Consider the following 25,984-nt stretch of genomic DNA (forward strand, 5'->3'; position numbering starts at 1 on the left):
GAAAGATGCTAAAGCTGAAACTCCAGTACTTTGGCCACCTCATGTGAAGAACTGACTCACTGGGAAAGACTGATGCTGGGAGGGATTGGGTGCAGGAAAAGAAGGGGATGACAGAGGATGAGATGGGTAGATGGCATCACGGACTCGATGGACGTGAGTCTGAGTGAACTCTGGGAGATGGTGATGGACAGGGAGGCCTGGCATGCTGAGATTCATGGGGTCGCAAACAGTCGGACACGACTGAGCAACTGAACTGATAAAAGCTCTTCCTGGTATACTGCTGCCGCTGTTGCTGCTAAGTCGCTTCAGTGGTGTGCGACTTGGTGTGACCCCATGGACGGCAGCCCACCAGGCTCCCCTGTCCCTGGGATTTTCCAGGCAAGAACACTGCAGTGGGTTGCATTTCCTTCTCCAATGCATGAAAGTGAAAAGTGAAAGTGAAGTCGCTCAGTATTGTCTGACTCTTAGCGACCCCATGGACTGCAGCCCACCAGGCTCCTCCATACATGGGATCTTCCAGGCAAGAGTACTATACTGAGAAATGTACAAAAAGCAAAGTGAAATATTTTATTATGTACTTATGTAAAGTATAATAGTTATTATATATATTATAAATATATAGTTATATATTATACTTTAAATAAATATACTAAACTTATACATAATATGTATAACATATATAATATACACAAATATAATATACTTATAATATACATAAGTATATTATACTTATGTAAAGTTTAATTAAGTATTATACTTTTTCTAAGTATTTGTTTGCTGCCTCTGCAGATTTTGGCCATCATTAAGGCTCACGGCCCCACAGTGAGCTTGCTGCTCCATCGGGAAGACCTCTGTGAATACGCCCTGGGCCAGGTCCCGTGGCTCCTTAACCAGTACAAAGACAAAGAGATTGACTTTGACGTCACTCAGGTGAGAGCCACATCAGAGAAACTGATTCCCACGGTTGTCCAAAGATCATCCTGAAGGATGTTCATTCTCAGGAGGGGTTAAGGAACTCAAACATGTTTTGGGGCAGCTGAATTTACATACCCCCCAGGAAATATGAGGTAGAGAAGCAGTAGGCCTCTGAGATGGCAGAAACTCCAGAAAGGAATTCCTGTTCAAGCTGCTGGGGCACTGAACAAGGTAAAGCAGACAGAATCACGAAAGAAAACAGGTAACCACTGGAAGGATAGGGGTATGTTCTCCTCACAACACATGATCATTTGCCTTCCACATCCTGGGCTGCTGCTCCGCAGGCAGGCTCCAACTGACCTTGGAGAGCTTTTATTCCAGAGTCTAAGACAGATCCTGACTGCAGCAGTCCTTTACGGTGTCAGCCTTCCGAAGGCCTTGAGGAAGGCCATCTTCATCAGTTTACTCCACCAGGTAAGAAGACCATGCTGTCAAACCTGTTTCATTGTCACCAGTTTTCTGTTTCATGTCTAGCCCCTTAATTTTTTTTCTTCTCATTCAGGTGTGCAGAGTTCCAGAGCCTCCAGAAAAAGAAAACGAAATTGAAGCTTCAAACTGTTTCCTCATTCTAGGTAGGACTCAGCATCCAGTAGGCTTTTAATTAAAATGTCTCAGAGTGGTGATGACAACAAGGATGAAGTGTGAGCAAACTGCCACTTTCGTCACTTTCACACATACACACCAAACGTTCCTTGGACTCACGCTAGTCTGTTTTTTCATACCCTACCTGTTCTGAGGAGTGCAGTAGGTGGGGTGACCAATTATCCTGATCTGCCCAGGACTGAAGGATTTCTGGGAAATTAGAACTTTCAGTTTTAAACCCAGAAAAGTCCCAGACATATTTTGGATATAAACTCCTTACTGGGTATGTGGTTGGCAAATATTTTTCCCATTTCATAGGTTGCCTTTTCATTTTGTTGATGGTTTCCTTTTCTTAGCAGAAGCTTTTTGGTTTTATGGAATCCCATTTGTTTATTTTTGCTTATGTTACCTCTGCTTCTAGAATCAAATGAAAAAAAATCATTGCTGAAACCAGTTTCAAGAAGCTTAGTCTCTATATTTTCTTCTAGAAGCTTTACAGTTTCTAGTTCAAGTTTTAAATTTATTTTTATTTAATTTGTGTGCATTTGTATTTTTTGAGATAACAATCAGATTTCTTTCTTTTCTACATGACTGTTCAGTTTTCCCAGCACCATTCACTGAAGAGACTAATCTTTCTGCATTGTATATATTCCCGGGTCTTTTGTTGAAAATTAATTGACCATATATGCTTGGGTTTATTTCCAAGCAAACCAGTGTGAGTTGGTAGCCCTAAGGCTAGGAAATACATTTTTTCTTGGTATTTGTGATTATAAGAAACTCTATCAAACTAATGTTACACTTTTTTTCTTCCCTGTCAACTCTTGGTATTTATCCCCTACCATTTTCTCCAGCCTTCACTTTCTTTTTTCTTTTTGCTTTCACATCACAATCCTGCCCATCACCGTGTTAGAATCTACAACCTGACACAAGTTGCAGAGCAAACACCAGGGTCCCAGGGTCAGGATACAGAACTATGTTCTAGTGTAGTTTCTCAGGGCAACGGACAAGAACAATCCTATCCCTCCCATAACTGCACCCTCTCCAAAATATGTCATCTCCACTATCTCACTGCATACCTTTCTAATATGGTCTGCTGCTGCTGCTAAGTCGCTTCAGTCGTGTCCGACTCTGTGCAATCCCATAGACGGCAGCCCACCAGGCTCCCCCGTCCCTGGGATTCTCCAGGCAAGAACACTGGAGTGGGTTGCCATTGCCTTCTCCAATGCATGAAAGTGAAAAGTGAAAGTGAGGTCGCTCAGTCGTGTCTGACTCTTTGCGACCCCATGGACTGCAGCCCACCAGGCTCCTCCGTCCGTGGGATTTTCCAGGCAGGAGTACTGGAGTGGGCTGCCATCGCCTTCTCCAATGCATGAAAGTGAAAAGTGAAAGTGAGGTCGCTCAGCCGTGTCCGACTCTTTGCGACCCCATGGACTGCAGCCCACCAGGCTCCTCCGTCCGTGGGATTCTCCAGGCAAGAGCACTGGAGTGGGGTGCCATTGCCTTCTCCAGCTAGTATGGTCTAGTTCTCTCCTAATCAGCCCCTCTGTTTCTATGCTTTCCAGTTCTCTATGTGCCAGCCTAATTAACTACTTCGCTTTATCATTTCCAGCCCATACCTCCCCACTCTATCCAGACCTTTCTTCAGTTTTCTCTGCTTCCTCCCTACCCCCACCAGCTGCACACCTGATGAAGCATCACTTTGATCTCTGCCTCCATGTTCACAAGGCTTCCGTCTGTGTCTCTGTCCGTGTCTTCTATTCATCTCAAGACACCAGCTATATTGAATTAATACAACTTCATCTTAACTTGATTTCATCTACAAAGAATATAATTTCCAAATAAGGTTACATTCACAGGTATTAAGAGAAGTGGGCCTAGCTCTCTTAGGGACCAAACTGTTAAATTCTGTATACTAAAGAAGTATGGGCCTAATAAAATCTGATTACCAACCAAAGGGTGACTTTGACAATTTTCATAGAATGATTGTCTTCCCATTCACAAGAATTTTACCTAAGGTGAAAATGAGTTCTTTTGACTCCAGTATTTCTTATCCCACAGCCCATTCAAACCCTGCAGACCTGATGGATTTTTTTGATGAACAAATGAGAAATAATAATGAAGCCATTCGAATGGGAATCTTGACTTTGTTAAGATCGGCTATCAATGCTGAGGGTAAGAATAGGGATGACACCGGAGTTGTCTTTTGTATTAAGAAGCAGATTGAAACCTGTGCATTGCCTCTAATTTGATCCTGTGTCTTTGGAAAGTTTACAGAACATCATATTCAAGTAAAGTGAAAGTGAAGTCACTCAGTCGTGTCCGACTCTTTGCGACCCCATGGACTGTAGCCTACCAGGCTCCTCCCTCCATGGGATTCTCCAGGCAAGAGTACTGGAGTGGGTTGCCATTTCCTTCTTCAGGGTATCTTCCTGACCCAGGGATCGAACCCAGGTCTCCTGCATTCCAGGCAGACGCTTTAACCTCTGAGCCACCAGGGAAGCCCATATTCAAGTAAAGCTAGGTTTCCTTAGTTGTCTATAATCAATCTACTACTTTTAAATAGGCATTTCCAGTTACCTCTGTTCTTTCATGATATTTGTGGATGCAGTCAGTAAAGGAATAGAATATTTGAGAATTGAATCTGGAATTGAAAAGAGGTATTGGTTAAGTAGCCCAATAAACTGAGGGTAGGTATAAGAATGCACAGTGTTCTATAAATTTGTACTTTTAGAAAAGAGAATTTAATAAATTTTTGTTTTTCATTACTTCCAAAAACTGTTTATTTTTGCAATTTCAGAATGCATCTTATAATTGATAGCATCTTTAATTATCATTAGCCACTATAGTTTTTCACTCTTGGTGCAATATAAACTAATGATGCCTCACAAAATTAATACGTTAGATTCAATAAAATATGATCATTCATTTTTGTACAACGAAATAATTTTTTTTTAAATTCAGTTTGCCCTGTGATTTACTGAAGAATTGGCAGAAAAAACCTGAGGTGGTCTCCAAAATTTAAGGCTAATCCATTAGGTATGATGTATTGACTGCACTTAAGAATCTAACAATTTAAACAAGATTAAACAAAGTGTAACAGAGAACCAAAAAATAGTCAACATCTATAAAGAGTTGAAAAAGGAGAAGGTAGGAAGGAAGTGAACAACATAAAATGTTAAGGACAAGAGACTTTGCAATTATGTGACATAACTCTAATCGGTTTTCAACAAATCCAGAATGTACTGTACTCCTACTGAAGCAGGCCTATCAATTTCTCTCTCTGTCTTTCAGAGCCCAAGTTGAGGGATCATATCACTTCAATTGAAAAAGCAGTCAAAGTCGTCATGGGTGACCTCAGTATTAAAGTAAGAGAATTAATGGGGACTTTTATTTGGATAATGATAGCTTTAGGAGTAAATGAAATGGTTTTGACTCTTTAAGGATGTGCTTATGAGACTGATTTATAAAGAGCTCAGTGATCAATTCTACTTTTAAAAGAACTCCATCTTTCCCTAATAAGATAAACTCTATCAAAATAAAGTTCTGAAGCATGTTCAGTTCAAGGGCTTCTTAGTAGGAAAAGAAAAAAAAAAAAGATTTTGGCCTAGAGCATGATTCTGCTATGCTAGTTAAATAGTTTAAAACTTAATTGTTAATTATAAAGATGATACTTCTTCCTCCAAAAATAATAACCCTTGAACCCTATTTTGTGCAGAGATATCCTATTTTCCAGTCAGGGAGCATCTATAGAAAGTCTTACATGCACAATAGATTTCTCAATATCTCCTGATTATCTGATTAAAGTATTCCATGTTGGAAAAGACATAGAACTTTTATGGGAGAAATTTTTAAAATTAGCAATTATAGTATTATTTTGTATGAAAATCATATTTTATTTGGATCAAAGCCCTACGCAGAAGCCAATGAAGAGGAGAAAATTCCCCCAAGAGGCTTTGGTCACAAATAACTATGGTTAAAATAATCAAACCTATGGCATCCAGTCCCATCACTTCATGGGAAATAGATGGGGAAACAGTGGAAACAGTGTCAGACTTTAATTTGGGGGGCTCCAAAATCCCTGCAGATGGTGACTGCAGCCATGAAATTAAAAGACACTTACTCCTTGGAAGTAAAGTTATGACCAACCTAGATAGCATATTCAAAAGCAGAGACATTACTTTGCCGACTAAGGTCCATCTAGTCAAGGCTATGGTTTTTCCAGTGGTCATGTGTGGCTGTAAGAGTTGGAGTGTGAAAAGGCTGAGCACCGAAGAATTGATGCTTTTGAACTGTGGTGTTGGAGAAGACTCTTGAGAGTCTTCTGAAGTCCATTCTGAAGGAGATCAGCCCTGGGATTTCTTTGGAAGGAATGATGCTGAAGCTGAAGCTCCAGTACTTTGGCCACCTCATGCGAAGAGTTGACTCGTTGGAAAAGACTCTGATGCTGGGAAGGATTGGAGGCAGGAGGAGAAGGGGATGACAGGGGATGAGATGGCTGGATGGCATCACTGACTCGATGGACGTGAGTTTGAGTGAATTCTGGGAGTTGGTGATGGACAGGGAGGCCTGGCGTGCTGTGATTCATGGCGTCGCAAAGAGTCGGGCACGACTGAGTGACTGAACTGAACTGAACTGATGCAATAAATAATAATAGAGTGATTATATATAAAAACTTGATCCAGTAATTGAGCAAACCAACTGAAGCATTGCTAGGATTTCGGGTAGAATAAAAGAGGACAGAAATTTCCAAGAAAGCACTCACTCCTTGGGCAAATATAGAGTTTACCTCTTTCTCCTCAGTTAGGGAGATTACAGAGTCCGTGTGTGCAACCTTGTGATCCTGCTTCCCTGTGAAAAATTATTTTCTTCCTACCCTCCATTAAAAGACCCATTCACTAAGGAATTAGATCTGAGGTTTCTATCTTCCAGGGAAATAATCCAATAAACAAATTGAAGCCAAATTATTAAAAAAATTTGTGACACAGGTTCATAACCATTTATTCAAATCCATAGAGCAAGACACATTTCAGAATTTACCATTTTTCAGATTTGAAAAAAGTGTTACTGTGACAGTAGCCCACAATCAAACCTATTAATATTTCTTCAAGAAAATGTATGCATATTCGCACTACATAGAATGGGTTAAGATGTTGGATGACATCACCAACTCAATGGACATGAGTTTGAGCAAGCTCCAGGAGATGGTGAAGGACAGGGAAGCCTGACATGCTAGAATCCATAGGCTTGCAAAGAGTCGGACATGACTGAGTGACTGAATAACAACAAATATCTTTAAAACAGCTCAGCTTGAGTTTCTCCACCAAGTTGGAACCAAATTTATGAAAAAAAATTCCAGTTTTCAGTGTCATTTAGAGTTTGAGTTTGTGGATAAGGAATTGTGGAACTTTATTTCAATGTGCCATCTTTCACTGAGGATTTTTTAAGTGAAGCAGTGTTTTTAGCTTTTTCATAGGGTAAAACAGAAAAGAAAAAGGCTGTATTTTGGTGGGGGGTGGGCCTCCAAAATCACTGCATATGGTGATTGCAGCCATGAAATTAAAAGATGTTTGCTCCTTGGAAGAAAAGCTATGACCAACCTAGACAGCATATTAAAAAGACGAGACATTATTTTGCCGACAAAGGTCCATCTAGTCAAAGCTATGGTTTTTCCAGCAGTCACGTATGCATGTGCGAGTTGGACTATAAAGAAGGCTGAAAGTCAAAGAACTGATACTTTTCAACTGTGGTGCTGGAAAAGACTCTTGAGAGTGCCTTGGACTGCAAGATCAAACCCATCAATCCTAGAGGAAATCAGTCCTGAATATTCATTGGAAGAACTGATGCTGAAACTCCAATACTTTGGCCAACTTGATGCGAAGAACTGACTCCTTGGAAAAGACCCTGATGCTGGGAAAGATTAAAGGCAGGAGGAGAAGGGGATGACAGAGAATGAGATGGTTGGATGACATCCCCGACTCAATGGACATGAGTTTGAGTAAGCTCTGGGAGTAGGTGATGGACAGGGAAGTGCTGCAGTCCATGGAGTTGCAAAGGTTAAGACACAACTGAGTGACTGAACTGAACTGAACTGAGTGTTTTAGCCAGGATATGTCATGGGAACTAGAAAGAAAGAGTTTGGTTAAAGAGAGAGCTTTGCTAGTGACACTTAAATCATAACCTTATAGATTACTTCCTGCTCCAACAGGGGTTAATTGTTGTTGTTGTTTGTTGGTCAGTCATGTCTGACACTTTTGCAACCCCAGGAACTGTAGCCCACGAGGTTCCTCCATCCATGGCATTTCCAAGGCAAGAATACTGGAATGAGTTGCCATTTCCTTCTCCGGGGGATCTTCCTGACCCAAGGATCAAACCTGGGGTCTGCTGGTTGGCAAGCAGATTCTTTACCATTGAGCCACCTGAGAAGCCCCATCTATTACAGTAATATCATTCAATTTATAGGGTTGTTTTTTTTTTTGAAAGATTCCCTCTGAACGACCCATAAATGTTACAGAATAGGAGTATCTAAATTTCCACTCTGCCCAAAGAAGTTAAATATTCTGAATGCGTTTTCCCTACTCTAGGTGAGGAACTCCACCCTCCTCCTCATCCAAACCATGTGTGAAAAATGCTACATTGAAGCCCGGGAAGGCTGGCCACTGATTGACTACATCTTCATCCAGTTTTCAGTGTCCAACAAGAATCTGGTACGAAGAGGGTGCCATCCTGAGTGCTGCTCTGCAAAAAGTGCAGTTGACTCAACTGGATTTTTAAAAATATCTGCAGTTCAATTTACTATCTGAAGTCATATTTAAGCTTTATCACTTTTATTAATAAATTGTTCAGCATCTAGTGTTCTCAGTTCCCTTCCACTGATACCATTTCTAACTTATCATAAATGCAAGGTAGGTTAAATCACAGTTTTCCCTAGAGAGGGGGCAACCTGGCCTCCAAGGCTGGGGGCTGGTTTGCAGAGAGGCAGAGAAAGCGAATTGTTTCTAGAAAACAGGAAACATCCATCCTTTTTACATTGGTTCCTTTGGATGAAGAGCCTGAAACACATGTCTAAGATCTCAGTGATCTTACAACCTCCCTGCAAGTGAAATTGCAGTCCACTCCATAGGAAGTAGTGGAAATTTTTGTCTCAGAGAGAAATGGGGAAAGGCCTGAGTGAGAAAGGGGGTAATTGAAGTTCACAATGTTTGTTTTTCTATGAAAAAAGCCAGAGGCGTTTTTGTCTCCCCATTCCTCCAAAGAGCACTTAAAAGCAGGGATTAGTTACTGGAGACCAAGGTCTCTGGCTTCCTCAAGCCCTTTAAGCTGAGTGACTTAATCCTCCACCCCAGAGACTAAGAACACACCCAAGCTCAGAGGAGACCAACAACAGGGATTATTAACAAGTCACCTGCTTCATCTTTCTTAAAGGAGAAACCAATAAAACCTAACTCCCAGGAGACTGAAAAGGGAGAGACATCTATCCGAGAAATAAGCCTGGAAGTCTTAAAAACCCTGGACCCACTGGTCATTGGTATGCCTCAGGTAAGGAGCCTTCTGCCACCACTCATAGTTCCTTTGATCACCTTTCTAAAGCTCTGTCCATTTAGGAATAAAGAAGTTGGTACTCCATCTGTCATCAGCTTTTTGATGCTCTGGCCAGAGAAATTATATGAGAATATTCAAGGCCAGCACATAATGGTTTCTCAAAAACAGGTGTTAAATCAGCTACATACTCTTTTGTATCTGGAGGCAAATGGCAGTTTTTAAGCATCTTAATATATTGTTTCTCTTCTTCCCCCAATGTATTTAGACATATTGTCGAGTAGTAGTGCAGTGTATACTAAACTTACCCTCATTTACCCGGGAATGTGTTAAAAGCACACATTCTCAGACCTCACTTGAGGTCCAAAATAACCTGAACCTCAGGAACTTTGGGATCTGCGTTTTGCTTAAGAAAAACAACATGGAAAAGGATTTAATGGACAGAAATACATGGCACAGCCAGAAAACAATCTATAGACCAATTTAAGTGAATCAGAGGCTTTATCTAGGATGGTATTTTAAGGTGTGATTGTAGATTACCTGCAATATTTATTTAAAATGCAGATTTCCAGGTCACATGACAGACCTAAATGAGTCAGCATATCTGGGCATGGGGCCCATGAGTCAGCATGCAAATAAGTTCCAACATTTCCAATGCATATTAAAGTTTGGGGAATTTCTGATCTGCAGTGGCATCCCACTCCAGTACTCTTGCCTGGACAGTCCTATGGAAGGAGGAGCCTGGTGGGAGGCAGTCCATGGGGTCGCTGAGAGTCGGACACGACTGAGTGACTTCACTTTCACTTTTCACTTTCATGCATTGGAGAAGGAAATGGCAACCCACTCCAGTATTCTTGCCTGGAGAATCCCAGGGACGGGGGAGCCTGGTGGGCTGCCGTCTATGGGGTCGCACAGAGTCGGACACAACGGAAGCGACTTAGCAGTAGCAGTAAGTGATGAAAAAGTAGTCTAGAGCCAGAATCATAAAGGGTCTGAAATGCTAAATTCCTACCTTGTCCTTGATAAGCCTTCGGAAATTTTAAGCAAGGGCTAAACATTTGCTGACTATAGGAAGTCGGTCAATTGACATGAGTAGTCTAAGCACAGAGATTGAGATGACTTTCATAGGGACTGGATATGGGTCATAAAAGTAGGAAGGGAAATATGGAAGGGCATGAGAAATCTTATAATGAAAACAAGGTCCAGGCTTGGTGATTCAGTGGGGTTTCCCAGGTGGCGGTAAAGAACTCACCTGCCAATGCAAGAGATATAAGAGACTTGGATTCGATCCCTGGGTCAGGAAGATCCCTTGGAGGAGGGCATGGCAACCACTCCAGTATTCTTGCCAGGAGAGTCCCATGGACAGAGGGCCCTGGCAGGCTACAGTCCATGGGGTCAAAAAGAGTCAGACATGACTGAAGCAACTCAGCATGTTGGTGATTAAATACAGATGGCAAAACAAAAGGCAGAGTCCAAGCTGATACCTAGGTTTCCATTAGGACATGAACCATATTCAAGTTTTCTGAGTAATGTGAAACACACAGACTACAGAAGTTAGCACCTGGAGCACAGACAGCAACACAGTCCATTCGCTATCCATTCCCAATCATTCTCACTTTGGAGAGTTCCACTCCAGTCTTGGAGTTTGGAGAAATATATGGGGCATTTTTGGTTGTCATATTGACAAGGGGCTTAATGGCACTTGGTGAGTGGAGCCTGGCGCTTCCTGCAGTGACCCACAGTGAAGAATTGTCCTGTCCCAGATTCCAGCAGCAACCCCATGGAGAAACAGTGACACTCATGGCAAGTAGCACTTGAAAAAGAATGTGCTCACCAGAGACTGGATTTCATGATTTCATTTTGATTTGGCCCCAAGAGCAAAATAAGAGCAAGTGAGAGGAAGTTTTCTAAACTAGAGGGAAACACACAGTGAGGACCAGGGAGGAATCATGGAAAAGAACAAGCAGCACTTGCACCTTGCCTTTGTTTTCCACAGGTGCTATGGCCCAGAATCCTGACTTTCGTGGTACCTGCGGAATATACAGGAACGCTGGAATACCTGTTTAATATCATCAGGATTCTGTTTATGGCAGAGGAAAGAAAGAAGAATAACGCCAAAGAATCAACAGCACTTGTCATCTCTACAGGAGCTGGTTTGTACAAAGCAAAATATTTCTCTTATGAGAGACTCGTTTCCTGAAGGGCTACAGGGCTTCGCTCATACACCCAACCCCAGTTTGAATTTTTCTAGCCCCCATAACAGTAATGAAAATTGCTTTCTCTTTCTAGTGAAACTTCCTTCACCACAACAGCTACTGGCCAGACTTCTGGTGAGTGAGTTATGAAAAACCAAGGTGGGATCAATTTAAACCAATGAAGATATTTCCAGTTCCAAATAAATGATAGTAAAAGCGACAAAGATACTCCAAACCCAAAGAAACACTAAAAGGGCATAAGAAATGTTCTGCTATATTAATGACACTCATGAAAATTTACTCCTGGCAAGATTATCTCCTAACTCTGAAATGTTTGTTAAAACTTCATTTATGATTTTTAAATAAGCATAAACTGAATCTGATCCATAAGAACGATTCAAGCAAATTGCATATCTGTTGTTTAGATTTCTCTCTCTCCTTTTGGCCACATATGTGTCAATTACTCCAGTTGTATCTCCACGTGCCCTTATTTAATTCACAGATATATCTGTTATTCATTTATTTTCAGTTGATGCCTTCCATATACTTTTTTCACTTTTATCTGCAGAAAAAAATTGGACAGATGGATGTCTAAGTGTTAGCTTTGCTCTAGAATAAGTAAGGATAGTCTATGATGGTCTGTTAAGAGATTATCTAATGAAGGATTCTAGGGAATCCAGAACAACGATTAAAAGGAAAATGTCGGTGAGCCTTTTAAATACCCCTGAGTTGATCAGTAATTTTTCTTCCATCCTCCAGGTAATATCTGTGCTCGCTAGTGTGGGGAAATTGTGTGGGGCTGGTGCGATAGGACTTTTGAAGATACTGCCTGAGATAATTCACCCAAATTTAGTAGAGCTGTGGAAAACACGCATACCTGAACTCCTACAGCCTTTGGAAGGTACAAGTGCATGGGATCAGGTCTTATTCAAGGAGGCAAGAGCACGAAGAACAAGGCACCTCTTCTGTGTCTTAAGCCATGAGTGTTCATTTTAGACAATAAAAACAGTGAACTTGATATGCAAGGTGGACAGCTCTGTTTTGTCCTAGACTCCTCAGGTTCCATTTCTCTACCAGATACTTATACTGTAAGAAGGCCAGGTGGGTTACATACTTAGCAAGAACTTTTACTTGTGATCTGGTCTTTTTCTTGTATTTAGAGAAGTTTTCTTTTGGTATTATTCTAAAATGTTACTATTCATCTATGCTAGAATATTAAAATACTATCATTCAGTAAGTACTGTTGAAACTGGCAAAAAGCCTGGATTTTTATCATGAACTAGCAATTTAAGGTTGCTAACATAGTAATTTTAATTGGAAATAACCATCCTGTGTAGGGAGAAAACTGAAAATGGAATATTAGCATCCAGAGGGAACCTGGCAAGGGAGAAGTACATCTTGAATTTTTTTTATTCCCCTTATTGCATCAATTTCTGTTTCTAGGAAAGAACACTAGTATCGTGCTGTGGGAGACCATGCTGCTTCAGGTAAAGATGGCTCCCAGACCAACTGTTGATGATGGGGTGATGAAACCATCTGAAATTACTCACCTTGACCAGAAAGAATTCAATTCCCAAGGGCAGGAAACAGCATTTCCTTTTCTTGAGAAAATTGTTAGACTATTAAATGTGATCATGTCAACATTGTGCTCTTTAAATTACCATAATTTGAACAACAGTCTTTAGTCTTCAATTTGGTTCAGAATCTAGGACAGTTTTGAAGATTTCACTTACTAATATTTTTCTCCCTCTTTCTTAAATCTTATCTAATTTTTAAGTTTTCTCCTCTTCTTGCAATTGTATTCTTTCACCATTCATATAGAGAAACAGAAATCAACATAATTTCCACTTCTTTGCTCCTAAATACAACTCCATTTCCTCCTATATCTGCCTCTCATTATCTTTTTCCTGATGTCTAAACACTAAAAGGCCACATTGCATCCCTTCTCCAGAAAAGAATCTTACTCTCATCCATAACTTTTTGGACTTTGACAGCCAACAGTGCCATAATGTCAAATCCCCAAAACTGTAAGATAGGACTTGGACATTAGAATTACAAACAGCACATTGGTTTTAGGAGTCCACAGAAGATCAAGGAGCCCACAGCCAGGAAGCTTTTAATCCAACAGAGTTTCAGTGCATAAACCACCTATATAGAAATTAACTATTCCTTTTTTTAATTGAATTTATTGATTTGCTGCTGTACAGCGAAGTGATTCTGTTATAAATACCTATATATATACATATATATTCTTTATTAATATTCTTTTCCATTATGATTAATCATAGGATACTGAATATAGTTCTATACTATATAGTAGGACCTTGTTGTTTATCCATTCTATATATAAAAGCTTACATTTGCTAATCCCAACCTCCCACTCCATCCTTTCCGTCTCCCCATCCCCCTGGGCAACCACCAGTCTGGTCTCCATATCCAAGAGTCTGTTTCTATTTCATAGACAGGCTCACTTGTGTCATAGTTTAGATTTCACATACAAGTGATACCATATGATATTTGTCTTTTTCTGATTTACGTCACTTAGTAGGATAATCTCTACTCACATCCATCTTGCTGTAAATGGCATTATTTTGTTCTTCTATATGGCTGAGTAGTATTTCATTGTACATATGTACCACACCTTCTTTATCCTTTCATGTATTTATGGACACTTAGATTGCTTCTGTGTCTTGGCTATTGTGAATAGTGCTGCTATGAACATACAGCTGCATGTATCTTTTGGCATTATAGTTTTGTTCAGGAGCAGGCTTGCTGTATCATATAGCAATCCTATTTTTAATTTTCTGAGGACCCTCCATACTGATTTCCACAGGGGCTGTACCAACTTACATTCTCACCAAGAATGTAAGAAGGTTCCCTTTTCTCCACACCCTCCCTAGCATTTGTTATTTGTAGACTTTTTAAAGATGGCTGTTCTAATCAGTGTGAGGTAGTACCTCACTGTAGTTTGTTTTTGTTTGGGGGCAGTTTTGAGGGGGTGTATTTATTACTATTTATTATAGAAAAGGTGTATTTTTAAAAGTAAGCTAAGGGTATTTTTAATGATTTTAAAATTTATATTTTAAAAAGTACCATCAAATAACTTTTTAGGATTTTGATTATAAAATTTGCTAGATTTTTTTAGTATTTTAGTTTTATTGGAGTATAGCTGATTGACAATATTGTTTGAGTTTCAGGCATACAGCAAAATGATTCAATTATACATACACAAATATTCGTTCACTTTTGGATTATTTTCTCATGTAAGTTATCACAGAATATTGGGATGAGTTCCCTGTGCTATGCTGTAGGTCCTTGTTAGCTGTGCTAAGTCACTTCAGTAGTGTCCAACTCTTTGTGATGCTATGGACTATAGCCAGCCAGGCTCTTCTGTCCATGGGATTTTCTAGGCAAGAATACTGGAGTGGGTTGCCACGCCCTCCTCCAAGGGGTCTTCCCAGCCCAGGAATCAAACCCACATATCTTACATCTCCTGCATTGGTGAGCACCATTTACCATTAGCATCACTATGAAGCCCCCCGTGTAGGCTATCTTATACAGTAGATGTTCTTGTGTTCATCACAAGCTCCTGATCTATCCCTCCCCTTTCCTATGTTTCCCTTTGGTAACCATAAGTTTGTTTTTGATATCTATGTTTACTTCTGTTTTATAAATAACTTCATTTGTATCTTTTTAAAAAAATTATATCTTACATAAAAGTGATATCACGTGATATTGATCTTTCTCTGACTTACTTAGTATGATAATCTCTAGATGCATCATGTTGCTACAAATGGCATTGTTTCATTCCTTCTTATGGCTGGGTAATATTCCACAGTATATAGGTACCATATCTTTTTTATCCATTTCTCTGTTGATGGACATTTAGAGTTGATTTGTTTTCCTCTAATAATTAGCAATGCTGAGCATCTTTTCATGTGAACTATAATTTCTATAAAATGGCATATTTCAGTGACCTCTCCACAGCACCTCTACCCCTAACACCCCCCCTTCTAGAATCAGAATCTCCAAGAGGGGGTACCTGACAGCTTACAGGTCTTAATGACACCCACAAATGAGTCTTATCCAATACGAGGTTTGAAAGCAACAGCTCTATTCTTCCTGTTCCTTAAGTCTAGAATCTATCTTCCTCCTATATTTATGTTCCTTTATCTCTCCCTCCCTCTGTCGAAATTTCTACCTTGTTTCCCCACTTACCATTTTAAAATAACTGTTCTTACTAGGAAGGAAAGTTCTTGAAGCCGTAAGAACATTACTTTCCCATTCTCCAATCTTGAGTATACTTCTTGGCTTCTTTTTCCAAAACTGTCTACGTTTGCTTTCTTCCCTTATAATGCCAAGGTTGTACAATTTTTACTTTGTAAAAGATCCATTGAATGAATTCTTATTAAGAAAACACATTCACAAACTTTTTCAATGGTTTTGACACTGTGTTCTTTCTAAGCTTAAGATAGAGAAAACACAGGAGAAATCATAGATTTTAGAAATTGCAATGGATTTTGCCATCCAAAAAGACAAAAACACCTCTTCGTTTATGGTTCAATGAAGAAAGACATGGGTTCAGATGACTGATTGTGGCCCTGGCTCAAAATAATTGGTGAAATGAGAAATATTTCATTACTCCAGTTGAAGTTGGCAACTTGTGCTTGTACATCTAATTGGTTCTTCAAGGCCTTTAATTCACTATTCCAAAAATGTCTCTTTTTCTTAGTATATAATAAAACAAACTAACTTTGACAAATGGAGTTTTTCCAAATCTACTGAAACCTTGAAAATTGTTAACTTCAATTTAAGTTTCAGATTGGAAGACTTTCTATTGTAAGTCTTTTAGCAATTTTTATTTAAAAGGAAAATAGAAGGCACTTACCTAGAGTTAACTTCCACTTCCTGTGGATCTGATTCTTACTGGAAATTCAGAACAAAACAGAGTATGTCTTCTAAAATAAGAAGAAAAGTTTCAAAGTAATCAAGTTTTTATGGGAAAAGGAATAATCCCATATAATATACAATTTATACTTCTAGAATATGTTGTAACAGAAAAGTAGCAAGGAAAAACATTAAACAGTCACATTCATATCTGATTTTTACCTCCTACAACAGTTGCTCAAAGAATCGTTATGGAAGATCAGTGATGTATCCTGGACCATTCAACTGAGTCGGGATTTCAACCAGCAAATGGACAGTTACAGCAACACCTCTGTTGAGAAGGTTGGTTTCTCAGCTCAGAGACCATGCCTTCTAATTTATGACTAAAAACTGTGGTGCAAGTTCCAGCTTGTCTGCAGTGCAATGCAAAGGAAGAAGAAGTGGTTAGGAAAACACTCCCTTCTGTTTACCTTTATTTGACCCCAAGTTACAGGGCCGCAGCCTATCTGCAAGGAAAACTGCTGAGTATAGTGCCTTTAAGATAAAAACATGCCTGACAAAAATTTGGAGGTTCTGTTCTAGAGAAGGGGGGAAAAAAAAAAAAAAGAAAAACTGGAGAGCAAATAGCAGCCTTTTAACCATAGCACTGGTTTAATGCCAGTTTATGTCTTGGTTTCCATTCCACTGGGCCACTCTTGTGAGGCTGGCCACGGGAAATAATCTATCTTTTTTTTTTAATTGAAAAGAAAAAAAACACAGAGCACTCAAATTTACATTTTTACAAATTTACAAATTTTCGTTCCTCTCTCTACACATGACCTCTACCAAACCCTCCACATTGTAACTGTCCATTCCAAATGAAGTTTAAATTCACAGTTTCTACTACTTAACTACAAATGCAGCTTTTGGTAAAATTTTTAACCTTTTCAGAGCCTCAGTATACTGACCAATAAGATGGAAATTTGTATCTCTCTTTGAGCATTGTATTGTTATAAGGGTTCGATGAGATAAAGTATATAAAGACCCTAGTGAAGTGTCTGGCATGTGGCCTGTGTTCAATAAAAAGTAGATTATGGTTATCACTGTGGTTATATCATTCCGAAATTTTTTTTCCCCTGGAAAAACATTTCCTCAGTCATTAAATGTTCCCAGTATTGAGTGTTTCTTCCCACAAATCCTTTATTATCAACCTACAACTCTCTTACATCATTTTCAAATCCTAAATTATTTCCTGGAAAAAAACATTTCCTAAGTCATTGTGTTCCCAGGATTAAGTGTGTCTTTCCACAAATTATTAGCAACCTGCAACTCTTCTATGTAATTTTCAAAATTCCCCTCATTGATTGACTCTCTAATTTGGTACAGAGTACTGATTCTCCAAATTGGCCTACCCAGCCTGCAGACACACCCATCAGGAAGATTTGGTGAGCAATGTCTCATCTTCTTATATACAAACCACCCTTCTGCATCTTATGTAATGCCATTCATCCAATGGCTCCCAAACCCACAAGATTAGTTCAAGATAATGGTGGTGTGAGTAGACAAAACAATTCAAACAACGAGCTGCCTCGATGGCTCTCAACTATTATGCTTAACACCAGAAAACTAGGAGTGTACCAAGTAGCTTTAAAAGCATGACAACTTTAATGACTTAAAATAAAGGGCACCTAAAAAACTTTGAATTTCGCAGGTTGACAATTTGGGCTGGACTCAATTGGGAACTCTTCTGATCTCAACTAGCCACACTGAGGTGTACTGGGGATTGGCTGGTCTGGGATGATCTTGTCTAGGACAGCTTGTTTCTGCTCCTTGCAGTCCCTCATCCTGCAGCAGGCTACCGGGGGCTTGCTCTCATGGCAATGATGTGTGCAAGATCCTTGAGGTCTAAGCTCAAAAGGGGCATACTATCACTTCTACCACATTCCAGCGACAAAAGCAAGTTGCAAGGCAAGCCCAGATGCAAAGAATGGAGAAATAGACTTGTCTTGATAGGAATCGCAAACTTCCATAACAGGGAAGCATGGACAGAAGGGAGATAGAAAGATTATGGCTATTTTATGATCAACCACAAAATTTCCCCCCAATTCGGGCTTTCTGATATCTGGGATTCCTAACCAAGTCCCCAGGTGTGAATGCACTATTCACTGAATCTGACAAATTTCAGCAGATAGGCAAAAGGTCAGCAGTGCTGGGAGGCACTGAAGCTATATTATAATATAATATATTTTCCTTCTTTCTCAAATCAATATTCCTGCAGCACAAGATTTTCCCAACTCTTTCCTGCCCTCTCCCAAAATGAAGCTAAATAGACTCTAGCAGCTTTGGACCTACTCAGGGGATCTTTTGCCTAGACAACTGAGAATGAGTGGATGCTCGCTCATCAGATTCTTACTCTGATCAAGTCTACTCTTAGCCTGTTCCACCTGTTTTATAGCCTCATGGTCCCCAATCAGATTAATCTGTACAATTTCTCCTGAATGTACTAACTTGACTTTATCTGTTACACCTAGATTTTCAATTCCTCCTGTGCCATAGATCCTTTCTGATCACTAATGACCACTCAAGAGCTACAATCTTTTGAGCTCTGCAGAGTTTTTGGAGCAGACTTCCAACTGGTCAATTTTTCTCCTTTTTGTAACCAGATGGACATTCTAAATTAAAAGATGCCAGTCTGGTATAAATTGCTTTGTATACCTGCATGTTCATACACCTATTTACAGCCAGACATGTGCTGTAATTTTCAAACACAAGCTACTGCAGGGCTGTCCCTTGCCCCTAGTCAATAACCCTACATGGCCTCCAGTGAAAGATGACCGGAAGCAGTGTCTGTCCTACTTGCCTTTTCTCCACCCCAACACTACAGAAGTGCCCAGCATAAGGCTGGCATAATGAATCCAACACTCTCACCACCTCTAGAGGGGGTGGAAGCCACAGAATGATTGCTGACATGCTCTGTCACCAGTGTTCCTCCACTGGGTGCTTTCCTTCCCCAATTTACTCAGCGTTCATTACTGAAGACACAATGTGTATGTGAAAGCTCTTATGTGACTTTTCTGCTTCATTCCTAACACCAGTCTGACAGCACTTCCGGAGAGAGATAATGGTAGAGAAGCCAAGGTATTACTTTCAAAACTACTGCTAAATCTCTTAAACTATAAGCCAAGTCAATATACTGTGAAGTTTGAAAATATCAGATGACACTGTCTTCAAAATAATCCAATTTTCATTGAGCATGTTTATTCAATAAGAACTTATTAACACTTATTTGTACATAGATAATCAGTGAAAACCTCTGCTACCAAGAACTGAAATTCTGAGCATAGAGACAATAAGAAAATTAAAAATCCCAGTAGGTAATAAAAGGTATTATGATGGCAGGGCACACGGCATAGAGGAAGGTGGGAGGACACAGGCAGCACAGAGCCTGTGGGCGGGAACACTTGAAGAAGAGACAGTACATGAAAGTGCTTGATAAGCAAGCAGTCCTAAGTCAACTCAATGTCTTTCTTTTTTGAATGACTATTTTCACTCTTTCTACTTTTTATCAGTCTTGCTTTCCAACTTTTAACATTCCGTTGCTTCTCCTTTGTTTTCCAGAAATTTCTTTGGAAAGCCTTGGGAACCACCTTAGCATCCTGCCAAGATGTGGACTTTGTCAGCTCACAGGTTAAGGAATTTCTGGCTGCTCCCCACCACCTGGGGGACCAACGACAGGTGGGACCACTTTCTCTGTATTTACTCTCGTGACAATGATAATGAATTCCCTCTGGAAAACCTCGGGCAGTTCTTACATTAATATCTTGCTTATCCAGAATTATCCATGCATACATTCAAAATAGTCCAACAGAGTTTTTCAGAAAAATGAGGCTTCCCTATTTTTTATTATTATTAGAGTATAATTGCTTTACAATGCGTTATTTTCTGCTGTACAACAGCATGAAGCAACTATATGTATACATATATATACCCTCCCTCGTGAGCCTCCCTCTCACCCACCATTCTTCCCGGGCTGAGCTCTCTGTGTTTGTTTTACGGCAGCTTCCTACTAACTGTGTATTTTACACATGGTAGTATATTCTTCACATCTTCGTTTTCTATTTCTGTTCTGCAAATAGGTTCCTCTGTACCATTTTTCTAGATTCCAAATATATGCGATATTTGTTTTTATCTTTCTGACTTCCTTTACTCTGTAGACAGACTCTAGGTCTATCCATGTCACTACAAATGACCCAATTTCATTGCTTTTTATGGCTGAGTAATATCCCATCATATAGGTGTACCATGTCTTCTTTATCCATTCATCTGTTGATGGACATTTCGGTTGAGGCTTCCCTATTTAAAAATCAGTGCTTCGTTATCTAATCAGATTTGTGAAAATAGTGAAAAATGAATTTCAGTCACTCCTACTCAACAAGAGTATTTTAAAACTATTTTGACCTTGGCTTTGTAACATAAGGGTGTGATTGTAAGCATCAAAATCATTAAATGTGTAAGCTGAAAGTAAGGGTATGTATCATTGGTTTTCCTCCTAGAGAAAATATAACCTGGAGAGCTTTTGCAAAGAGCTTTTGCCTATTCCCTACCCTAGCCTAAGCTGGAGAGCATATGTGAATGTGGAAGAAAAAGATGATGTCTGTTTAAGAAAAGAAACCACCCAGGAGAAAAGACCAGCTAGTAAAAAATAAATTATCGTAGTCTGTCTTTTTATATACCCGTCTCAGAAATTCTCAGGTGTTTAGGGTCCTTTCCCTATTGTAAATAGCTAGAAAACACTATACTTACTGAAGTTTTAAAACTGACTTTATATTGTCATTAGTTCTTTTTCCCATCTCAGATATTCAGCCTTCAGTTATTTCTCATTGACATTGTTCCTAGCACCATTATTTCCTTTCTAGTTGCCCTTTTAGTTCTGCTCTGGGCTAGGAAACAACTAAGTTTATTTTAGATCCAAGCAGACCATATGGCCATCATTCAAAGCCTGAGGGATTCACAAGCCTTAGAAGATGAACTTTGTGACATCCACTTAAGCTTCTCAGATTCCTCTTTTACTTAACTTTGCTTCAAGTTCTTGAGTGTATCCTGCACACTCAGATCACTTAGCAAATGGCCTCTGGATTGGTGAGGAGTTAATATATAACTCTCTAAGTCTCACTGATCAGCAGGCCTTCCTTCTCCTAAGAGTGACTGTCTCAGTCAGATGACACCTAGGCTCTGATTCTGTTGTCAGACCAGCTGGATTCAAATCCTGCCTCAACAACACATTGCCTGCATCCCTCAAGTTCCTCCAAATAAGATAAAGGAAAATAGACTCTTCAAAGTTCTTTTTCATAGAAAATGCTTAGTAAGGAGTTTCAGGAGAGAAGATCTGAAATTACAACTGTGAGGAACTGGAGAGAGAAAATAGATTAAAGAAAACAAATAGGATACGTGTGCAGATTGGAGGGCCCCTTGGGGAGTTGAAATCATCTTCTACTCCAGCAATTTTCTCAGTGGTGGCATTTTTTTTCCCGGTAGCATCCAGCAAATGAGGTGTAGCAATAGGTGATAGACAAGTATGAGAGTCAGATTTATCCAGGGCCTGGGTTTTTCCAGACTCAGATGTTAGAAAGACAGTGGGACATAGGTCAGCACTGGGAAGTTGGGGAGGAAGTTAAGAAGTTAGGAAGGTGGGTCAGGAGAGGAGAAACACAGAGCACTGTGGGGTGAGAGGACCTGGAGATGGAGAAACACAGAGGTTTACATCTTAGAATGTAAAGGAACCTAAGGAACCATGACTAAGGAGAACAGACACCAGGCCACCTGCCTTTAAAGATTTCTTCCAAGCATCTCCTGGTAGCAGAGATTAGAAGACCTGATATCTAAGGACAGTGCTGGTTGAGAGCTTGACGACAGAAGTCTAGTCCCTGGATCCTCATTCTGGCTCTAGCAGGGTTATGCAACCAAATGAAACAAATCAGGACTCATTAACAAACTGGCATGAAGTTACAGTGGTGAAGTGAGCCTGAAGCAAGTGAGGTGGAAAGAATGTGGGCAAGGGGGAAATATGAACACAGAGTGTGAAACAGGAGCTTTCAACATTTTAACCACCTAAGGGTGAAGTTAACCTTGGGCTTCCCTGGTGGCTCAGACAGTAAAACATCTGCCTGCAATGCAGGAGAGCTGGGTCCAATCCCTGGGTCAGGAAGATCCCCTGGAGAAGGGAATAGAAACCCACTCCAGTGTTCTTGCCTGGGAAATCACAGGGACAGAGGAACCTGGAGGGCTATATAGTCCATGGGGTCACAAAGAGTTAGACAGGACTAGCAACTAACACTTTCACTTTTCAAGGTGAAGTTTCAGCAGGAGAGTGATCCTGTAGAAATGATAGTCAACTCCAGCTCAAGAAAACCTCCACTTGCTTCCCACTGGTCTAAGATTAAAAATCCTAAGTATGGAGTGTGGCCTAAAAGACGTTACTCAGACCAACCCCCACTTTCTCTCTGCCCTCATCTTGCACTTTTTTGTTCCATCTGCCCTCCTTGGTGGACCTCAGGACCTTTGCACATACTCTCTCTGTTTGGAACTCTCATTTCCAGGAAGTCCATTGGCTCACTCTCTTGCTTATTTCGGAGCTCTTCTCCATGTCTCCCTTTATTGACAACTTGTCTGGCTACTCTATTTGTATTGCCAACTCCCCCAACTTATAGAAGCTACCCTTTTTCCTTCTTTTCTTACAGCACTTATCACCATTTGACATACTATATATTTATAGGCTTACTGGATTTGCGTGTTCACTTTATGTCACTTCCTTGTGATTTCCCCTGGTTTTACACACAAGAGGATGAGGAGTTTGGTGTGTTCTGTTGACTCCTATATTTCCAGTACCTAGAGTTCTGGATGCATCAAAATGCCCTGTCTTTTCTGATTTTAGGGAATAACATCTATCTTAGGACACTGTGCTGAGAAACACTTTGAAGTTGTCTTAAAAGTTCTTAAAACATTCCAAGATCGGGAAAAGTTTTTCATGAATCGATGTAAGGTAAAAAGAATATCCTTCTCCTCCAAAGCCCTTGGTCATTGCAAAGGCAAGTGACACTGACTCCATCAGTAGACATCCTTTCTCCATATCATACTTGCTCCCATGCTCAGGTCTTTATTCCAGGTTGGAACCATCTGAGCCCAAGCCCTGTAGAATGACCAGCTAGATAACAGGTCTCCTCCACTTCCTGTCACTCATGCTGACCTGGGAGGACCTGAGGAGCTCTGTGTGTGTCTAGTCTTATCCCTCTTCTGGCTCCTCAGGCCTCATGGACAGTTTCCATTGCATACACACTGCTTCCCCTAAAGAAGAGGAATAAATGAGTAAAAATGAATGCAAGCCCTCTCTCAAGTACCTCTATTAAAGCCTGGTAGATCCACCACACCATTCTGGGTGTTTAAATTTATATCAGCAAGCATATCAGCTTCAGACTCATTTTAATAATCCCAGTCCCATTTCTTAACTCCCATAGTGGCCCATAGGATTAGGAAAAATCATGAGAGAAAAAGAAACTCTTTCAGCCACATTTTTCATGTCTCTCTTTTCTCCTCTGCAGGGTATTTTCTCTGGGAAAAAGAGCCTGAGCAAAACTGATGTCATGGTAATCTATGGAGCTGTGGCCCTCCATGCACCCAAGAGTCAACTCCTAACCAGGCTTGATCAGGACATTGTATCCCAAGTCCTGTTTCTCTACGGCCAGTGCTCTCGGGTAATAGCCAACATAAGGCTACTTCAATTTCCAAGACTGGGGTTCCCAAACATTACAGGAGCTCAGCTCTTCAAAATCTTCATCCTCAAAGGATACAGACCAAAGGGAAGATAGGATCTGGTACATTTGGAAGACGAGAACATATTGTTGTTGCTCAATCACTCAGTCATGTCCCACTCTTTGCCACCCCATGAACTGCAGCAGGCAAGGCTTCCCTGTCCTTCACCATCTCCCAGAATTTACTCAACCTCATATGCACTGAGTCAATGATGCCATCCAACCATCTCATCCTCTGTTGTCCCCTTCTCCTCTTGCCCTCAGTCTTTCTCAACATCAGGGTCTTTTCCAATGAGTCGGCTCTTCACAGCAGATGACCAAAGTATTGGGGCTTCAGCTTCAGCACCAGTCCTTCCAGTGAACGTTCAGGACTGATTTCCTTTATGATTGACTGGTGTGATATCCTTCAGTCCAAGGGACTCTCAAGAGTCTTCTCCAGCACCACAGTTAGAAAGCAGCAATTCTTCAGCTCTCAGCTTTCTTTATGGTCCAGCTCTCACATCAGTACATGACTATTGGAAAAACCATAGCTTTGACTATAGGGACCTTTGTCTGCAAAGTGAGAACATATGGGAAGAGAAAATTTGATTATGAAATGGAGGTGAGTGATTTGTTTCTTTTGTAAAATCTTGGGCAGAGTTCCAAGAATAACAAGGAGAGATAATAAAGCCTTCCTAAGTGATCAATGCAAAGAAATAGAGGAAAACAGTAGATAGGGAAAGACTAGAGATGTCTTCAAGAAAATTAGAGATACCAAGGGAACATTTCATGCAAAGATGGGCTCAATAAAGGACAGAAATGGTATGAACTAACAGAAGCTGAAGATATTAAGAAGAGGTGGCAAGAATACACAGAAGAGCTATACAAAAAAGATCCTCATAACCCATATAACCAGGATGGTGTTATCACTCACTTAGAGCCAGACATCCTGGAATGAAAAGTCAAGTGGGCCTTAGGAAGCATCACTATAAACAAAGCTAGTGGAGGTGATGGAATTCCAGTTGAGCTATTTCAAATCCTGAAAGATGATGCCGTGAAAGTGCTGCACTCAATATGCCAGCAAATTTGGAAAACTCAGCAGTAGCCACAGGACTGAAAAAGGTCAGTTTTCATTCCAATCTCAAAGAAAGGCAATGTCAAAGAATGTTCAAACTATTGCACAATTGCACTCATCTCACATGCTAGCAAAGTAATGCTCAAAATTCTCCAAGCCAGACTTCAACAGCATGTGAACTGAGAACTTCCAGATATTCAAGCTGGATTCAAAAAAGGCAGAGGAACCAGAGATCAAATTGCCAACATCTGTTGGATCATAGAGAAAGCAAGAGAATTCCAGAAAAACATCTGCTTTATTGACTATGCCAAAGCCTTTGACTGTATGGATCACAACAAATTTTGGAAAGTTCTTCAAGACATGGGAATACCAGATTACTTGACCTGCCTCCTAAGAAACCTGTTTGCAGGTCAAGAAGCAACCATTAGAACTAGACATGGAACAACATACTGGTTCCAAAATTGAAAAGGAGTAAAGCAAGGCTGTATATTGTCACCCTGCTTATTTAACTTATATGCAGAGTACATCACGTGAAATGCCAGGCTGGATGAAGCACAAGCTGGAATCAAGATTCCCAGGAAAATATTAATAACCTCAGATATGCAGATGACACCACCCTTATGGCAGAAAGTGAAGAAGAACTAAAGAGCCTCTTGATGAAAGTGAAAGAGGAGAATGAAAAAGCTGGCTTAAAACTCAACATTCAAGATCATGGCATCTGGTCCCATCACTTCATGGCAGATAGATGGGAAAACAATGGAAACAATGAGAGACTTTCTTTTCTTGGGCTCCAAAATCACTGCAGATGGTGACTGTAGCCATGAAATTAAAAGACATTTGCTCCTTGGAAGAAAAGGTATGACCAACCTAGACAGCATATTAAAAAGCAGAGATACTACTTTGCCAACAAAGGTACGTCTAGTCAAAGCTATGGTTTTTCCAGCAGTCAGGTATGGATGTGAGAGTTGGAC

At 40.2% G+C, this 25,984-nt stretch overlaps 1 protein-coding gene and 1 non-coding gene across 2 annotated transcripts in view; one reads left to right on the forward strand and one right to left on the reverse strand.

Moving 5' to 3' along the window:
* Positions 1 to 25,984, forward strand: part of MROH2B (maestro heat like repeat family member 2B) — a 75,846-nt gene that overhangs the window by 13,597 nt on the left and 36,265 nt on the right. The window contains exons 7-21 of the mRNA XM_052659097.1: positions 790 to 930; positions 1,297 to 1,389; positions 1,478 to 1,547; positions 3,616 to 3,729; positions 4,849 to 4,922; positions 8,139 to 8,261; positions 8,980 to 9,093; positions 11,090 to 11,246; positions 11,383 to 11,423; positions 12,048 to 12,189; positions 12,732 to 12,775; positions 16,410 to 16,517; positions 19,773 to 19,889; positions 23,086 to 23,193; positions 23,750 to 23,902. Of these exons, the coding sequence (XP_052515057.1) occupies positions 790 to 930; positions 1,297 to 1,389; positions 1,478 to 1,547; positions 3,616 to 3,729; positions 4,849 to 4,922; positions 8,139 to 8,261; positions 8,980 to 9,093; positions 11,090 to 11,246; positions 11,383 to 11,423; positions 12,048 to 12,189; positions 12,732 to 12,775; positions 16,410 to 16,517; positions 19,773 to 19,889; positions 23,086 to 23,193; positions 23,750 to 23,902 (1,599 nt within the window). The remainder of the gene's footprint in view (positions 1 to 789; positions 931 to 1,296; positions 1,390 to 1,477; positions 1,548 to 3,615; positions 3,730 to 4,848; positions 4,923 to 8,138; positions 8,262 to 8,979; positions 9,094 to 11,089; positions 11,247 to 11,382; positions 11,424 to 12,047; positions 12,190 to 12,731; positions 12,776 to 16,409; positions 16,518 to 19,772; positions 19,890 to 23,085; positions 23,194 to 23,749; positions 23,903 to 25,984) is intronic.
* TRNAS-GGA (transfer RNA serine (anticodon GGA)) lies at positions 3,983 to 4,055 on the reverse strand. Its single transcript has one exon. It is a non-coding gene; the product is annotated as a tRNA-Ser (tRNA).

Source organism: Budorcas taxicolor, chromosome 20 (assembly GCF_023091745.1).
Source record: "Budorcas taxicolor isolate Tak-1 chromosome 20, Takin1.1, whole genome shotgun sequence".
NCBI lineage: Eukaryota > Metazoa > Chordata > Mammalia > Artiodactyla > Bovidae > Budorcas > Budorcas taxicolor.